This window comes from Agelaius tricolor, unplaced genomic scaffold (genome assembly GCF_023055355.1).
Source record: "Agelaius tricolor isolate 1412-34295 unplaced genomic scaffold, bAgeTri1.0.p SCAF_2, whole genome shotgun sequence".
NCBI classification, from domain to species: Eukaryota; Metazoa; Chordata; class Aves; order Passeriformes; family Icteridae; genus Agelaius; species Agelaius tricolor.
Genome location: NW_027269262.1, coordinates 25,395,661 through 25,415,355, shown reverse-complemented (window position 1 = coordinate 25,415,355; position 19,695 = coordinate 25,395,661). Strand labels below are relative to the sequence as shown.

Here is a 19,695-nt window from a genome sequence, read left to right as displayed (position 1 = left end):
TGGAGGTCATCTCAGTATATCACTTATCCTTAATCATCTAAGAGACAAAACTGTGCGCAGCTGATGAAAAAGTTGAATGCAAGTTTAGGAAAGTCATTTTAGTAGGCATAAACAAGAATGAGCAGGCTACAAGAGTCATCAGTTGTAATTCCCCTCAAACACTGCACACATTTCTTCTTCCAGGCATTCAGGATTAGCCTTAAACCAGCATGCAAAAACAATGCTAGGCTGTCTTAAGCAACTGAGAGCCTGATAGAAGAAGCTAAAGCAAAAAACAGAGACGTTAAAAATGCCACAGAACATTTTTGATACAAGAATAAACATAGTAGGCACAAATAAACCTAAGTCAGGATTTTGTTCATTTAAAACCCCAACAGGTTGTTCTACAATGATAGGTTCAACAGGGAATTTGTTCAAGTTAGTGGAAGGATTACAGAGTGAGGCCATCTCTCACAATTAACAGCATTTAGCAACTTAGGAAGTCCCCTACAGCTTATGTGTTGATGAGTGACAAGCATCCAAAATATTAGGTATGAAAATATAAGTGAATAATTTCAAACAGCAAAACACAAGCAAAAAATCATTATTGAAACCAGCAGTGTTTTTCTTCAGGGAGTTATCCATTCACTCAGTGTTTTTAAAAGTAGAACCTGGCACCATATTCCAGTTAATACTGACAGGTTTTACATCATCTTTTATTAAAATACATGTACCTTTTCAATTCAACTTCACATTTTACAGATACATTAAAGTTATTTCTTCCTTTCCAGTTTTTCTTTCAGACAGAAATCCATGTTGATTAGTATGCATAGTTGACAATTACTTTATTACCTCTTTCATTATAGAAGTATTTTTTAATTAGCTTCAATGTCTTTCTGACGAAGATCAACATATTTTACCCCAAAAACGTTTACATTCTTTATCTGATAATCTTTCAATATCACTGAAATACTTTGCTTTTGGTAATCATGAAAACAAAAATCCATAAGGATAGGCTCTTTTGGAAATTGAAGAAAACATTTAAGGAGGGAAGTGTCTAAGCAATATATGCACTTCAGGGGAGCACTTATTCAATAGTACATGTTTGGTCACCATAGAAAAGAAGCAAAAAATAATCAATAAGTAAGACTTATTGCAAAGTATAAAAATTATTGGAAAATATAAAAATTATTGGAAAGTATAAAAAAATCAATTTAAACAAAAAAAAAAAGAAACTTCTACTAGTCTTCAAAATTAAAAAAAAGTTATGGAGACAGAAGAGCCCTTGAAATCAAAAATGTAACTTATTAATAAAAGAAATAGGCACTGATTATTTTAATCTTCCACAAATTATTAGGTGACCAATAAGCCCCAGCAATTTCACAAGTAAAAGGGATTTAGCAAAACATTAGAAAATAAAGATTGTGTGAAAAAAAAGTGATCAAAAAAGGTTAGAAGTAAAAAAGAACAAAAATCATTCCAAGGTTAAATCTATGGTAAATTATGGGATAATAGGGGAGGCCATCGAGCATAGCTTAAAACTGTGAGCAGAGGGCCCTCTGCTGTTCCATTTGTTCCTTTGCAAACTTTTTTTGAGCAGCACCTTTTGAGAGGTTCTTCTATCAAATAAGGAACTTCGGGGTTTTAGTCCATAAGGAATATTTCATTTGCTGGAAGGAAAGTCTGACTCAAATGGAGCTAGTTTAAGGAAAGCAGAAAAAAATGCAAATGTCTGGTGAAAGTCACCATTAATTGCAGCAGCCAAAGAGCTACCCCAAAAAGAGAGGCTCAAAACTGATAGATGCACCACAGCAGCATTTTTCAACATGTCTCTATCACACAGATGAGAAGATCTTGAAAAATGTATCACTAAGGAAAATAGTACTTAGGGCAGGGTTTACTCTGTACTCTAGCAATAAACCAGATTGCACCATCAATCACTATGGGATCTTTCAGAGGTTTGCAATTTTAAAACAGATTCAATCCTCAGGCTTCCACAAAGGACAACAAACCCAAAAAGTAATACCATGAGGGTCAGCATGTCTTCCTATGGAATTGGAACCTGCTTAGAGACAGAAATCCTTCTGATGATTCATTTAACACTAGATCCACCAGCGTGCTAGCTGTGCATACAGCAACTGCCCTTAAAGGCAGAGACAAAAGAAATACCCTCACTCACACCTCATGCCACTTTTTATAATGTCAAGCAGAGCCATCACACAAACCCCTTAGGTGACATGAACAGAAACACAAGGCAGATAGAAGAACTGCATAGGCTCTCTTGAACTTATATTCCTTAAAAAAGCAAAGATATTTCTTGTTAAAAAAGTAATGGCCTGCTCTTAAAAAACAAACAAAAACACACTATTAGCAGAAAACACCTGCCTAGCTATCTCCAAATCACAGAGTGATAATGTTAGTCAGTTGACAAACACTGAGGTAACTTAGATAGAATCTCATAAATTAAGAAAAAAAGAGATGACAGAAACATCACAACACTAGTTTTAGAATTACCAGACTGCTTGAAAGAGACAAAATGAATCTTCCTAGTATTTATGGACTCTTCTTAGCATTCCCTACTTTCTAGGAAATAATTTCTATTAGTTTGCCTCCTTCCTAAGCACATATCCTTACCTAATCACCTCACAAGGGGAATTAATTTTGCATATTGAAATCTTACACATACCTGCTGCAATGAAGAGATGTCAAGCACACCAATATTTTGAATTCCTTGGAGGAACACTGGAAGCTTTTCCATGACATGTTGGACTTTATTGAGAAGTGAACTGTTACTAGAAACCACATCCAGTAGTAGATTTAATACATTGCCTACCTCAGGTGGTATTTGGACCTTGGAAAAGAAGGAAAAAAAAACACAACAGGAAATTCCAGTTAGAAACAAATGTTAACCTTTCAATGAAGCGTCCAAAATATTCAGTCTTTTTCTAAAACTGATAATACAATGTTCCTACAAACCATGTTTAACAAAACTCCTTTTGATATAACTCCCTGGTTACTCTCAGATTAAACTGAGGAGAAGTTCTCTGTAATCTAATGTTAGATCTGGCTTATGACAAAACAGAAATTAATATTCAGAAAACATGTTTACAACTGCCAAGTTGAAGAGAGCTTTCCAAGCCAAGATGCTAATGGGATCTGCAACATTCTATCCTTTTAGAATTCAGTGTTAATAAAAACTTTTCTTTCACCACTTTAAAAATGTTCAATGCAATAATTTCATATTTTAAAAATAATTTGTAAGTTAAATTAAATTTAGAAACCACTTTTATTGCTTAATATAACCCCTAAAGCGACTAACTTTCCTGCCACACTCTTCCTGTCTTTGAATTTTTCATGCTGAAAATAATTTTGTGCATTTTATTACTTACTTGACCTAAGTTCAATTGGCTGTTTGCTATTTACACCATGCAAATTTGTCATTATGGATTTTCTCTCTGTTCCCTTTGCTTTTGGGGATTAGTTAGATGATATGATAATACAAACTGATTCATTGTTACCTGTCTATGCAAAATAATAAAACCAATATAATCTCATTATATAGTTTCAGTTCTCCCTCTGATTATATGTTTTATTCACCTTTGTCTTCCTACTATAATGTCTGTACTTGATTTTCTTCTCAGTCTTACACAGTTAAGAGAAAAAATTGAAAGACACCCATTAAAAAAAAATCTTATTTTGCTAAAAAAGTAGTGAACTTCCATCATAATTTAGGATGAGCTGACAATATTTCTTACTCTTTGCTAGAATTTGATTAGGTGTCTGTAGAGTTCAGTAGAAACACTCATCAGAATAAGCACTGGTTTATTTTATTCTATTTTTTTTCCCTAGGTTTGCAGATAATTCAGGAAGTAAAGTCTTTTCTTTCCCCTCAGGCATCTTTACCCACAATGGGAAATTGTCTTGTTTTTAAAATTCAATATCTATCTGCTTAACTGAGCATGCAGCATCCAGAACAAAACATGAAACATCCAGAATACAACCAGAGTCCTATGGCTTTAGAACAAGCCTTTCTTCCTCACAATGTTGTAAGGATATTTCAGCTATTCATGCTCACATTTTATGTTCTGTCAATCAGTTACTCCCAAAAGAACTGAACTAAATGTCTTCTAACTACCCCATTCAATAATTCTGCTCTTACAGATAAAACCATTATCTCACTGAATATCCACACTAGATTCCAGATTATCTACAGTTATACAGATAACACAGTTGTGCTGTAGACACCTCCATCCACAGTGCTATGAATTCTTCCTAGAAAATAGTTTTGTCATTCTTGTGATGCGAGCACCTATGCTGGTTTTAGTTCAAATATTGTCAGATCAGTCTTCCAGTCTTACAAATAATGAAGTGACTAATTGCATGAACTGCAAACTCTGCTAAAGATTATTAAACCATGTCTTTGACCTCCTGTGTTTTCTGCAAAGCTTTTGTAATTAACTCCTCAGTGATAATTTTCTTGAGGAAGCATCTATCAGACCTATTTTTCAACTGTTCTATTTGGGGAGCAAAACAAAGACTAAAAGTAACATATGTCTTCTGTTTGCTTTCATAGAGAAAGAACATCTGAAGAAAAAACATAATTATTAATCTATCTACCTGTATGTTTCATATTACCTTCCAAAAAAATCTTACCTGGTAAATGATGTGACGGACATTCAAATTTTGTATAATCAATACAAACATAGTATACAAGTCCAGTGCTGGTAAAGAGCATAATTCTTCCACTACCAGGGAAGTTCTATTGTTTTCAGGGAGCTCTAGCAGCAGGCTAAGTACTTCTTCATCACATCTTCCAGTTAAAGCTACCACAATGGCACTGTAAAGAACCTATCACAATATATGTGTATTAAAAATTTTTCTCTCTGAAATGCATCACCTTTTTTTATAGTCAATAAGGTGAAAATTTGTGTCACAGTAACATGATAATTTGCAGGCACCAACAGACCTGAAATAATAAACCATACAGCTTTATATCAGATTGCTATGTTCCTACTTTATGCTCCTTGTACATATAAAAAGATGAAGTGTATTTCTTATAAGGATTTGCTTTCATTTTTCACAGGTCAATCATTCATTCCTGAGCATTCATACCATAAGCAGGCATATTTACAATGCTGAGTATACTCCTTCTAGCAGATATACACCTCTGCTGCAGAAACACCTGAAGATCAAAATCTAGGTGTGTGAATCACTAACATGAAACAAAATGGTCTTTCCTTATTTCAAAGGACACAAATGAACACTTGGGGATGCCTATGTGGCATAATATCTACTCTGAGCCAGCTCACATTTCTCAGTTAAACACTGCTTAAAGTATTATTTAATAGCAGATAAAGGGACAAATGCCTAAGCAGACCCTGGGTGAGGCTATAATAAAACATTCTTGGATAATGAAGTGCTTGAAGCCCAGGTATCTCAGGAGCTCTTAGCTACCCATTCTCAACAAGTCCAGAAAAATTGCAAGTTTTTTAGGAGCCTTTAGGAGCCACAGAACAGGGCTCCATTGTACTGCTTAGGACAAAATCTGCCTCTACTGAATGCACCTCTTGCTGCTAACAGCACCCAGTCAGGGAGAGGATATGCAAGACAGTCAGGATATGCAATTTAACTCTTTAATTCCTATGAACATTTTATTTTTCAACTTAATAATTAGATTTTTTTATTTTTATTCTGGAACAGAATTTCTCCTTTGTGATTCTACAAGGTTTTCTATGTATTTAAAGATTCACTTTTTTGTGTGTGCATTCAAGGAACAGAATACCAACATAATTCTGCAAGCTGTGTAAGATGATACTGATTTGGACTTCTTGCTGGGGAGGAAATTTGACTGTGATGCAATTGGAAATTTATTTCAAATGTGCCTCAAATCTATATCACCATTTCAGTGCAGTTTTAACACATTCTATGTTTTATCCCCTGGGTTAAGTTCCTCTGAAATTTTCTTGCAGCTTTCTGAGGGCCAGAGCTAATCCACACTCAGTAAATGAACGCTTATAGTCTTCAGGTTACAGGTTTTAAATGATTTCAAGTAATTTCATCACTTGGCAATGAGCATGGCCAGCACAAAACATTGTGGCAGAAATTACGGGTAAATAAAATAAGCACAAAAAATTCCCAGGGTTACTCTTACTGTTCTATAGGAAAGCACAGTAGTAGTATATAATCACAGAAATATAGGGCTACAATGGGCCTATAGCTATCATTAGGTTATCAGACAGTGGCTTTATAGACAATAAACGTAATGGGCATGCCTAAAATACAGCTCTAGAAAGTACTTGTGCAGCTTTCATAATTAGTAAGAGACACGGGCCTTTAATGCTCCAGTTGGACTGGGGGAGGATATAAGCACTAAGCAAACAAAAAATTCTTTACCATTATCCAAATGTGAGATGTGTGTATATATCTAAGCTCTACATAAGACTGGCAAAAAGTAATGATGGAAAGTAATTTGACAATTCAGCTAATTAGCATTATTATTCCAAAGGATCAAAGGTGCACTGAATCCCATTTAACTGAATTGCTTTCAGATGATTTCTCTCATTACCATTTAGTGGTATCTCAATAACAAGCTAACAATAAAGGCAGTCACACTGCCACAGAAGCAAAAGAACAAATCATCTATAAGTAGTTATGATGGTCTGAAATGCCTTTTTAATGCCGCACTTTTCACAAACAGAGCTTGCGGCGGTTTCTGCAAGCGGAGCATCACTGACACCCAGTGGCTGCTTGACTGAGCTGATCAATTTTCATCAAATGTGCCCCCAGCTCTTCAACAGACACTCACAGAAGAGAGAACCTGTTCGGCAGCTGGCATTTCTCATGATTTCGACTGATCACTGGGATCACAGGAAAAAGTAACTGTTCTTTCCCTCAGAAAATTACTCAAAAGTCAACATCTCAAGGTGAAAGTAAAGCAATACTCTGGTAAGATAATGTAAGAACAGTGAGGAACAGATAAAGGAATTTTAAAAAAATATATACATAAGACAACTCCATACCACAAGGAGCAGAAGTGGTAAGATACAAAATGATATCTCCAGAAACCCTCATCTTTTCCACAATACCAAGAAAGCTCCAATTCTGCATCAGCACAAGAGGATAAAACATTGCTGAAAGTAATGAAGCAGTGCCATTTAGACAAGAGGAATAGTGCTACTATAAACTGACCTCTTAATGCATCACAATATTACTTTAAAGTCCTAAAACTCCCAAAGTATTTCATGTGGAAATCGTAGATTCCACACAAACAACATGATTTGTTTTGCTTCAGCTGGCACACCACGCTATAGATTAACCCACTAATTTGACACCTCTTTTTGATCTTTTACCTCTGAATGAGAGACACTGGCTTCCAAAAGGGTATTGACAGTTTCTTCAGAAATATTGACAGAAGAAACAATATCCAGCCTCAACTGAGTAATATTCTGCACAAGATCTTTGACTTTCACATCTGGAAGAGAAAGAAAATAGTACCAACAGCACCAAATTTATTAATTAGATTCCCTACAGATTGTATCCTTTCAATTCAATTCACTGTGCGTGACAAAATTGCCTTATGTCAATAGTAGGAGTGTAGTAATAAATAGTATCCCTTTGAAGTTGGAAAAACAAAGAAACAGTTATTGTCCTACAAAATTACACTTATAGAAAAAGTGAAGAAAACTGGAACCCACCATTCACAAGATTAAAATTGTTGAGGAAAGCCACCGCTGGGTTTTCCGACAACTGTAGCTCCAAATTTTCAGTCACCCTGGAATGATAGCCTTAGTTTCACAAGGTATCAGAACCAAGTCATTAGCATTTCGATGTATGAAGACAAACATGAACAGTGAAACAGGACTAAAAGAGGCAATAGGGTCCCACTGTGCTCTTTCTGCACACAATGTGCACACAGTCAGCACCTCTACAGACCTTCTCATGCAGCATTTACATGGTGCAGTGGTCATCATATTTCATGCCTAAATGAGGCTGCATATGTAGAGATACACGTGTGCAACTCTACATATATACATATGTAGAGATAGATTCCCATAATGGCTAAGGGCCCTAGCAAACAGTAGCTTATAGAGAAGGACAGGTCTAGCAATATCTCACTTCCATGTTTCTCACTGAACACACATTTTAAAAACCTAGAAATACAAATCACTGCAGTTCAGGATGAAAAGAAATCTATCTAACTATAATTTAAGTAATGAAGTGTATGCACTCCTTAGATATGGTTTTCTCTTCAAAAGTGGACATGAGCCCATGGTGTTTAGGAGCAGCATCTAGGCTCAAGTTCTTCTGTATTATTATTGTAATTCACAGACACCATTCAAGCCTGTTATGAAAACAATCCAACAGTCAAACCAGTATAGCAATAATTATAATGTTATCTACTTCTAGCTGATTGCAAATTTGAAACACTCTGTAGCAGCAGCTTTACTTAAAATCTAATGGCTTTCCCCATGCAAATAACTATGAGAAGTTGTTTGGACTTCAATCCCATCAGTTTACAATCACACTACTGTGTTTTTAACTCTTTGAACTGATGAACTGATCTGAATGCTTAGTATTTCACAAAAAGATATATCAAAAGAGCTATAAATAAAAAATTTGGTATCAAAATTTTGACCTAACTTGAGTCACAGGAAATTGAAAATTCTCTTAGTTGTGATCCAAAGCATTCGGCTGGTGGAGCAGCAAGATCTTGGCAAAAAAATGGAAGGGTTTTTAGGAATATTCAGTTATTCTAAATTACTTAAATAATTTCTATATTTTATCCACTCAGTTTGAAGTTAAATTAAAAAAGCTTAAAAAGACAGTATCTCTCCTGTAATCACTTAGTTTAGAACACAGACATATGCACAGAATAGCATCACTAATGATGAGGAACCATTTGAGGTACCAAAATGTGAAAGGCTTTACATTTGCAGTCGTCTCTGGACATTCCCCAACATTAGTTGGCATTCACAGCTGTCACTGCTGGTATTCTGCAAGGCTCCCACAAAGCTCTCCAAAGCATCGGAAAGTTTTTGGTTTATATATACCATACTCTCACAATCTCCCTTGTTGAAAGCGGTCAAGTATCTTCCAACATCCTGCAGAACACAGTGATCACATGGTTAGTAAATTCATGAAATTGTGTAACAGCTAGAAGTGGCAGCTCTCAGCAACTAAATTATTTATAGCTTCAAATGAGAATTTGCGTAAAATAATATTCTTGTAGTTATTGTATGATTAACTGAAACTGGAATAAAAGTTTTCAAGAAGCAAGGAATTTTCAAATATTTGAGTTTTGGAGACAATCAGATTGGGAATTTGAACTAGCCTGTCATGGACAGTCATCCACTAATAGAAATGCCAGCCTTTTAAAATTTGTTTCAAAATTAAATGAGCTGTTCTTTTTCCTTTTTTTATTTTAGTCTGACCATTTTATCTTTTCCACTTGTTTTGAACATCTGTTTTGATTCAACAATCCAAAATATCTGGATCCTCATATCCAAAGTTTTTCATGTATTATGCTCTGCATAGTATGCACTTCTATGTTTTCTGCTGAATATTTACAATGTTAATTTTGCAAAGCTTTTAATATTTGCAGAAGTAGGTCATAGAAGGGTGGTGACTAGACAATGCATTTGGCCTGCAAAAGTCTGCTTTGAGTGATGCCACTTGTCATGTGTTTAACACATTGCTGTTCATATCAGAAAAATGTCCAGGTAGACACAGCAGAAGAGCTATTTAATAAAGAGAAGACAGATTCTATACTAAAAAGTATGACTTAGTATTTTATCTGTGTACAGCACACTTGCCTGTTTACACATATGTGTGCTACCCAAAGGCCTGCTTTCAACTCTGGATGAGCCTCTATATGCCAAATATTGCTCTCACCTGCTAGCAATGTCATGTTAAAGAAAAACAGACTGAACCCTACTGGTAATCATAACTGTTATTTTAGCCTTAATTATTCTGGCTAAGAAGTTTATTTGTTTCTCGCCTAATTTCACAAATGTTCCTGTGAAGATTTTAAAGTATAAATATACTATAAATCATTAAATTAGCAGAATAATGGAATTTAATGAAATTAAAAATGGGCTGCTGTTTGACATTGATTGACAATCCAACTATCCTAGTTATAGGATTTCTAATAATTCAATGTCATACTTTGTAAAGCTCACCGATGCTAATTTAAGGAATTTCTTCTGGGTATCTCTATCAAAATTATCAGAGCTATACCTATTTAAACCTCAGGTTTGTATAGCCACTGCGGAGACTTGTCATTCAGACAGTGGGGAAAAAAGGAAACTTTCATTAGTTTCTGAAGTTTAATGCATGCTGTAAAGTACACTTGTAGGTGAGGAAATCATTCAGACCTGATAATGATCTTGAACCACAGCAATCCCTTCAAAGACAGCGAAGAGCAAGTGACTCATTAATCCATCTTTACACTTGGAAATGGCACAGAAAATGTTGCTAAAGACAATGGGTTCTTCTGTAAGAGAAAATGTCCAGATTTAATCAGATAAAAAACCAACTTGAAATCAAATTTAAAGTTGGCCAACAAGTAAGGGAGAGAAAATTTATTAAAAGGAAGGAACATTTGATGTGCTAAGGCACAGAGAAATATTTCTAAGTAAATGTATGTATAATTTCTGAGGACAAGAAAGGCTGGTTTGATTCAATTTCAGTTACTCTTCTCCTTTACATTTGTATGATTAGGAATAAGAGCATCCCTACCTGCTACAGAACCAGAGAAGACAATTTCCTTTTTGCTCTTCATGAGCAAGAGCTCATGACTGTGAGAAGCTGAGTATATTAACCACATCTATCTTTTCCTCGGGCAGGCTCCCCTGATGCTATTTCCCTCTAGGAACACCTGGGTGTTAGTAACCCTCCAGTGAGCAGTAACTTTCAAACCCAAACTACAAGGGGAGGAAAACAGCATTACATAGGTATTATCCATATCTTGGGATAATGAAACCATATAGGGTGATAGTATTACCCCCTGGTCATCCATGGAGACTCTTTCTACCCAAGCTTGCAGCCACCATATCCTTGGAAAAAGCCTCCTTTCTGCTGTCTGCAGTGGGTTTATACATGGGATAGTAGTGAAGGAATTTGACTTGACTGCTGCATTCTCATTCAATATCAAGGCAATTTTTTTAACTATGGTTTTTTTTCCTTAAGTTTGTTTCTTAAGTCAAGTAGGAAGAATAATAAACATTAAACACTGCTTCTAAAACAAGCAAACCTTGATCTTGCTCATAGAAGTAATAAAATACTGTTCCTCAAATCAAACCAAATCAAGCAGTTTTCATTTTTTCTCATTAGGTTTCATAATATTTTCTGTAACAAATGAAACATTTTGAAACATTTCCACGAACAGAGGATTGAAATGACAATGACAGAAATTTAGTTCCCTAATCTCAGTTCTCTCAAAAAGACTGTTCTTCAGAGGTCAAGGACAGAACACAGGTACCTGGCTACACAATTGCAGTATCACTTATCCTAGCTCAACAGCACTACTGTTTTACTCTTTGGAACTACATCCCTCACAGGAGAGTGGAGAAGAGAGTCAAAACTGGGTTGTAATCACATCTTACACTCTTTTGGAAATTAATTTGGCATAAGACATTACAGATTTTGTCCCTTGCCCTAGAAGGGCAGGTTAATGTCTCCTAATTGCTCTTTACAAACAATTCGGGGCATAGTTGGCTAAAATATGAGCTCTGAAAAGCACTGGCTTTTGTTTCCCAAAGAAATAATATTATGAATTTATACTCAGGTCAATATCTATATTGAAAAGTTTTAGCCTTTCTTAAATGCACAACTTGGGAGCATATACATAAGGAATAAAACAAGGTAACACATTAAAATTTGAACAATTTGTTGAAGGTGAAGGTTTTCAGCTACAGGTAGCCAATTCACTGGTGTGACAAGGCCAGAAGTGAGAGAGGCTACTTCCTTTAAATACTTGCCCCGTTTTTCCTTACTGTCAAATACACACTACCCTGTGGCAAGTCTGCCTCATTAAAAAAAACCCTGTGACCTGACTCAGCTCACTAGCTGAGGAGGAGCAGCAAGCTTCCTGCTTTCCCTGGGATTTTAAGTCTACATGAACACTCCAGAAAGGAATGCTTCCTTTGTGTGATCTGTATCAGATTTCTTCATGTGCCTCTGTTGGTTTAATTTCCAGGCATCAGTATGCTTGGTGTGCTTGGCATCACCCAAATTACCTTATTTGTACAAAAGTTTGCTTAGAGTAAAGCCTTAACTTAACAGCACTAACACATAGGTCCCAGAGTCACTACTGTGGTAACCAACCTGAAAAGATTTTGAGAATATTCAAAACGGTAAATTGCAATTTCTGCAATAGTACGACACTATCGGGGTATAAACGTTCCTGAAGAATGTTGCAGATTTTAGATGCTCTGTAGAAATATCAATAAGAAAACATTATTTTAATTCCAAGGGTATACCACAGAAAAATTTCAAGAAGTGACAATGCACAAATACAGTCTTCAATGAACCACTCAAGGATTTCAGTATTAACAGTTATTACATTTGTTTGAACGATTTCAAAATCAGAATATAATACTTCCATGTTAAAAAACATACCCTAGGAGTGCTAGAAAACACCTTCACAAAATAAGCAAAATCATAATAGCTTCAGAAATACTAAGAGGCCACAGAATATGTTAACTTGATGGTAAAGAGCAGATAACCAGCATGTAGGGAAAATAAACCACTTTTTTAGTACTTGCTTTTGATATTTTTCAACAGATTAGGTTAATACTTGGCCCTGATGGACAATGGTTTCATGTATCAACTTTACAATGCCATTTCTCAGCTGGTTTATATCAGTAGGGCCAGTAGCTCCACCAGCAAGATACCCTAGAGCTGTTTGGAGCAACCAACTTGTGTCTCATTCAATTTTGTTTAAATGCAGCAAATGCAGACCAGCAGCCTTTTTATTAAGTAAACCATCAGTAAATATGAAGTGGTTTGCTCTGCTTCTGAATTATATCTGATCTGAGCAATCAGGCAAATATGACTGTGGGCTCAAGATTCTTTCAGACACTGCATTTATTAAACTGAACAACTTAACTCAATAGCCATAAGACATCAACAAATTTAAGTTAAAGAAACTTTGTATAGCTCTATTTAGATGTAGGAAAAAACCTCCACTCATGCCACAAAGAATTAGGCACAAACATTCCTTAACATTTAGCTCCAAAGGCAAAAATGACTGCTGCCCAGCAATTAGTGGGGGCTCAGTATTCAGACTTGTAAGGATTTTAAAACACAAGTATCTTCAAATAATTGTTTCTATAATAGCTTCAAAGAAACCAATTCAAGTATCAACACATGACTAAACACATATTGTAGACATAAGCTAAACACAATAATCTAGTCCATACAATGTGTTCTGATACCAAATACAGCTGGTCTGAACAACATAAGTTGGAACAAATCTGAAATGAAACACTAATTAACTTAATAAAATTTTGATTGAGCTGTTCATAAACAGAGAGCCCTTCTGTCATTTTCAGCACACTTCCCAAAATGAGTACATGGAAAACACTTACCTCAGTTCTGCCATTACATCCTTATGCAAATTCATTAATAAGAGTTTTGTTTTATCCCTGTCATGTTCTGCAGTGGACTGAAATATTATTTGCAAAATCTCTTCCATGATCTTCAGAGTTCTGCTTTGGGACTGAGTAGAAGTGTCTCTATACAGTGCATTATGAAAAAATGAATCAATAAAGTCAACTTTGTGAAGCTCAGTATTGTTTGTATGCAAAGTTTCTTCTACAACATCAAGATCAGCAATTATGTGAAGGAGGCTGTTCAGCAAAACTGAAAAAGTAGGGTGAGTATTATTCAATTTCTCTTTGATAAAATGACTGTCCCCAAACCACATACCAGTATAGTCCTTCTTAGGCTTATTTTGAAATAGTTCCAGAAAGGCAATAATATTTTTGACTGCCAGCAGTAGGTCATTTGATGAACTTTCATTAGTCATAAGGAGAATTAGAGCACGCATTATTTTAGAATAATTTTTATCATTACACTCGCATAGAATGATATTCACAATTTCTTGTAGGTCTTCAAAATTTCTTGATATGGCTTCTACAGACGATATCTTAAACTGCTCTAGTGAAACATCAGGAGCCATTGAAGAGGACTGTCCAGTGGCCAACTTTAGTAATTGAAACCCTTGATCTATCACCACAAGTAAGTGTCTAACACTAAAATTCACCAATAAATTTTCTATGCTAGTAACTACGGGAAATAAGAAGTTCTCAAAGTTGTCAGTTATATTGATGTTCCCACTTAAAGTTGATATTGTCATAAGCATTGCATGTGTCTGGTTTCCAACAGATGAGAGCGTCATTAAATGCTGAATTACAGAAAGAAAAGAAAGAACAACTTCAGTACTCAGGAGTCTGGAAACTTCACTGGTCATATTCTTAACATTAGTAAGAACATTCTTAAGTGATGTTCTTGACTCTCTGTTCCAGCTTAGGCCACCATAAAGATTATCCAGCTGTTCAAGAAGCCTTTTGGCCATCTCTATTTCTGATACTGAAATGCTGCCCAGAGTTTCTATGATTTGTAAAGCCATTTGGCTCTTTGGTGTGGAGGAACAATTGATCGCATGTGTATTATTCACCTGCAGTGGCACAGCATAAAGGGATAGCTCATTCCAAAAATCTAGCAGCTCTTTGAGAACTGAGCTATTTATATGATGGAGCTCAGAAAATTTCAAAATTATAGAGTTCCATTCTTTAATCTGATGAAAAAAGCAAGTCAGATTACGAATTATATCCATCTGAATGTCCTCCATAGAACAAGTGAAACTGTCATCCAAAGCGATGAGTTTAAGCTCCTTAATGACTTCAATGACTGCATTGTAATGAAGAGTAGAATTGGTGTGCACCATGTCACAAGGTTTAACAGTGGTATCACTCTGAGGTGTTGCTGTTGTGAGAGTCCAGCAGAATGCTGCAGAAAAACAAACAAAGGCCTCTCCAGGTTCATCGGAGGTGTCTGCCAACATCTCCAGCAACGTTAGAAGATCTTCTACTTGGTTAGAGAGCTCTTCATCAGTAAACATTGGCATTTTTTCTTCCTGAGTTAGTATGAAAGCATATACTTCCGCTAATGCTTCTGTAACATTTCCATGAGCCAATCTTTCTGTAAGGCTAATGACATCAAAGAGGAGGTTGAACACATCTTCTGTGTTGTAGAGCTCATCATGTTCAAAAAGCTGTGTTATTTGGCGTACACCAGTCAGGTTCCAGTAACATGATATGTTCTCAAATGCATCCCACCAGTCTGTTAAGATACCTAACCCAGAGTTCTCAAGGTTAAAAGGTTTGATATTTTTAAAGAAACTTTCTAGGTTCTCCTGGATCTGTTTGAATCTACTTATCAAAAACTCAACATCCATGTTTCTCATGATTTGTACCAAGGCAACCATATGATTTAGAAGCTCCTTTTCATCTCTTAATGGAAAGTCAGCAAAAGAAAGTGACTTGAAAAGTTCAAGTGCCTTTCTTACCAGTTCAATATTCAGACCTGCTGTTTCTATCAGTTTCTGAGGAAATGTTTTATGTTCATTCTGCAAGTTTGAGTCAAGTTTTCCAATCATATATTGAAAGAACTCCATCAGCAAACTCCTATTTTTCCCATGCAAGAAAGGTTCAATCTCATTGTCCAGATGAGAGGAGCTGTTTTCTTGGAAGTCAAAAGTTTTATTTTTCAGAAGACTTTGGATTTCTGACAAGAGTTCCACTGATATAAGAGAAATGTGGTGAAAAGGATTAAGGAGCATTCTTGAGGTTCTGTTGAAATCACGGGTCGACTGACTAAAACGGGTCTTATTTGACATATACAATGAGCTCCCAACTAAATCACTGATAACGGTTTGTATTTGCTCTCCAGAATCATTTAAAAGTTTAAAAATAAATTCAAGCACATTTATGTCATGTTTGACATGAAGATCAGGGAGAATAAATTTCAAAGTTTTTGCTAGGATATTGAAATAAACACCTGCACAAATCACATTAGAACCACCTAGGGAACATTCAGGGAGTGTCAAATTAAAAACCAAATTAACGAAGTCCATCACATTCATTAGCTTAGCATCTGTCTCAGCATTTCCCAGAGATTGCAGAAGAAATAAAATACGTTTTGCACTTTCAAGGGGGGAAGGTGACTTGTTTTTTTCAGTGTGATTACTTAATCCATGTATCCACATGTTACAATCCTCTGCTTCATCCATTATACTATGAAAGTTTAGAAAGGAGTTAAGAAGAGATGAAAAATTTTTTTGCAAGTAGCTTATGTCTTTCAGACTATTACCCAAAATTAGTTTGGTAATATTCTGGAAAATGCTGATACAAGCCATATATTTGTCTTGAGGTACACTTTTTAAAAAAGCAGATGTGGCATTTATCTCAGTGAGAATAATTTCAAGTTCCTCTTGGGAGAGCTTAAGAATAGTAGAAAGGGAACTTTCAATGGAAAATACACCAGCACCCTTATCTTCTCCCTCAGATGCTCCTGAGATGAAAGCATCTAGCCAAGAATTCAAAAACTCTTCATTAACAATCTTCAGTATAGATTTCTGAATTTTAGTTATCACAGCTCCTATTGTCTCTAAAACACTTTCTAAACTGCTATCTTTAAGCAAGTTTGTGACTTCAAATGCATTGTTAATTACACTTTGAAAATTAACAAGGAAAGCCTCAAAATCTTTCAAGTCATTTAAATTGCCATGTTCCTGAAAAACAGCTTTTAAAAGCTTCATTGCTGCTCCTGTAGCTTCAACAATAGCCATACCTGTATTATTGCACAGTTCATCTTGAGTTACATTTAAAAGGTTTTCAGAGAGATATGCCAAATCATCTCTTAGGCAGACAAAAAAGGTTGAATTCAAATTTAAGATTTCTGATGCTTCTTCAAAAATCTCAGTCCATGCCTGAAGCCACGTAAAAGTGCAGTGCAAAGCAGAAGGCACGCTTACCTTATCTCCCCAGTTTGTTACATCAGACAGGACACTGTCCAATGGAAGCAGAAGTAAGTCATAAACCTCTGCTGAATACTCTACTGAACTCATGTTTGCTAGATAGAAATCAGTGCATCCATTATTTACCAGGCATTCTGGAGGGAGATCAAGAAACTCTTCCAAATAACATAAGACAGCTGTTTGGAGCTCTTCATCTATAAATAAAGTTTTAAGGCTGCTCAGAATGTCATAAACAACTTGTATATCTTTTTTTCCATTCTGTGCAAGAAACTGTGCTTGAAACTCTGTATAGTTGTAAATTAATAGTAATTTTTCACAGAGAGACTTACTGGTGAGATTCCAGAGAAGATCAAAAGTTTCAAACAGAAAATCAAAAATTAGTTCCTTATTTTGCAAATCATGCCATACTTGAGAGGATGACATACTTTTTGAAACCTCATAAAGAAGTTTTAACAGAGTGTTATTGCTCTTAATATTTAAAACCAGATCATCCTTCTGGTACAGAGAGAAAATTTTTGGAACAAGTGAGGCCACAATAGTACTGTTTAATTTTTGGATATTTTTGAGGAAATCATGCACAATTTCTCCTAATTCTTGTACCTTATACATAAAAGTTGGATTGGAGAGCAATAAAGGAGAGGTATTACTCACTCCAGGAATTGTGCTAAATGAGACATTGACATGATCACCAGACAATGATCCAGCTTCATAGAGATTTCTCCGAAAGTGTTCACTAAAATGTTTTAAATGGTCCAAAGCAGTAATATTTAACTCTGGCCAATCAGTCAGGATCTTTTTGAGCAACACCGTACTTCTGTTATAGATTTTATTTTCTGTAATGGAAGATAAAATTCTAGATAGGGTCTCAATTACCTCTCCCTCTTCTACTTGACTCAAGAGAGAAAGCCTAGAATCTAGTTCATGGAATACAATTTCCACTATACGCCAGAAAAGTTCTGTCTTTGTTTTTGTCCAAATGCTCTGAAGAGGCTGGAAATTTTTTTGCAGGTCATTATGGAGTCCAGAAACTGCAAGTGAGAAATTGGCGGCAGATTCCTTCCCCTCAGCAAAATTTTTTATCCATATAATTGCATTATTCAAGGCATTTTCAATTAGAGACTTGTCTGAAGAAACTGAGAAATCAAACATTATAATTTTTTCTATGACTTCTACAAGGTGAAAAAGATGATCCATTTTGTTTTCACCAGAAATCCTTAAGTTTTCTTCTGTCTTCAAAAACTCTTTGAAAGACGTCAAAATCCTGAAAAATTAATCAATCGTAAGTTCTTTTCTTGTTATTTATCTAGCAGGCAGCCAAGGTTTTTTAACTATATATTATTAAAATTTTAGAATCTAGGTTTATTTACTTAATTCAAGGAAATTCCAAATATAATTTAAATAGCAGTCACAAATTAACCACAAAATCTGAATTAGCAAAACTGACAATTGTTTTGGGTTTCAAAAAGTATGGAAAAAAACCCTACTGGAAAGTCATAACCTCATTCAAATCAAAACCTGAATGCAGACAGCAGTTAAAGAATTGTGCATTTATCAGTACTTATAATCAAGCTTGGAAGCCAGAGAGTCCAACACCTTTGAGTGCATCACATTTTCAGCTGCTGAAAAGAACAAAGATTTCATGTTCCACAGACTAACTATTTTACAGAAAGGAATGTGTCAATAAAATCGATCAAAACATCTAATTTTCCATGAATTCTAAATAATTTTTTGTTTTCTCATAATTATTGAAAGTTAAAACATTCCAACTGACTGCCTGGTAGCTGAACCACCAGGTTCTTTAGTATCTACAAAAACGTGAAATCACAGTGAAAATTGGAATGCACCCTCTGATGTTTCTATTGTGTCAGTATTATTTATCAAAAGAAAAAACAACTACTAGCTCTGTAAGTTTGGTCAAGAGGAGGTGCATGGAAAAAGGAGTCTTTGAATGTAGAGGCCTCAGGCTGAAAATATCTTCTCCTTAAATATATTTCGTTTCTCTCCAGACTCTGCAATCAACAGAGGTAGAGCACAAAAACATTGTGTGCTGCAAACAAAAGGATAAAACTGCTAAAAAATACATTGTTGTTGCTTACAACTGCAGTAGCACAGCAGTTTCCTTTTATAAATTAGAACCAAATTTCAAAACACCCTACTAAATTTTTAAACAATTTGACTGCAATCTCTCTCTTACTAATTGATAAGGGAATCTCTCTCTCACTAGTTGACAAGTAATTACAAGCAATGAGAAACTGAGGCCAATATTATAACTCCTGGAAGCGATGCAAGTCATTCCATATTTGGAATTTCCTTTCTAACATGCCACTGGAAAGAGGAAAATATCAGTTCCTGTGCTCTGCCATAGACCTTTCTTGAGCCTCTGCCAACTCTGACAAACATTATCTCCCTTTATGTACAGCTTAACTCCTCTGTAGAACTTTCCAGAGCAGGAATATTTGAACAGCTTGACAAAACATATCATTCTTAATAAGTCCAGGGCTTGCAGCCAAATCTTCACATAAAGTGTTTACATTTGCATTGTCATGAACCAAACAGAGAACTTGAAACTGTAAAGAAAGCTCAAAAACATCAAAAGAAATCAGAGTGCCCTAGATGAGATTGCAAATTACATATGTACAACTAATTCTATATGCTTAAAATTCTGTTTTCCATAG

General features: G+C 35.4%; 1 protein-coding gene across 1 annotated transcript in view; it reads right to left on the bottom strand.

Annotated features, from left to right (window-relative positions):
• Window positions 1-19,695, bottom strand: part of ABCA13 (ATP binding cassette subfamily A member 13) — a 170,456-nt gene that overhangs the window by 126,341 nt on the left and 24,420 nt on the right. Inside the window, exons 11-18 of the mRNA XM_071454709.1 lie at window positions 13,569-18,281; window positions 12,304-12,410; window positions 10,353-10,471; window positions 8,908-9,080; window positions 7,674-7,750; window positions 7,329-7,450; window positions 4,633-4,827; window positions 2,666-2,830 (exon numbers count right to left, since the gene is read on the bottom strand). Coding sequence (XP_071310810.1) covers window positions 2,666-2,830; window positions 4,633-4,827; window positions 7,329-7,450; window positions 7,674-7,750; window positions 8,908-9,080; window positions 10,353-10,471; window positions 12,304-12,410; window positions 13,569-18,281 — 5,671 coding nt within the window. The remainder of the gene's footprint in view (window positions 1-2,665; window positions 2,831-4,632; window positions 4,828-7,328; window positions 7,451-7,673; window positions 7,751-8,907; window positions 9,081-10,352; window positions 10,472-12,303; window positions 12,411-13,568; window positions 18,282-19,695) is intronic.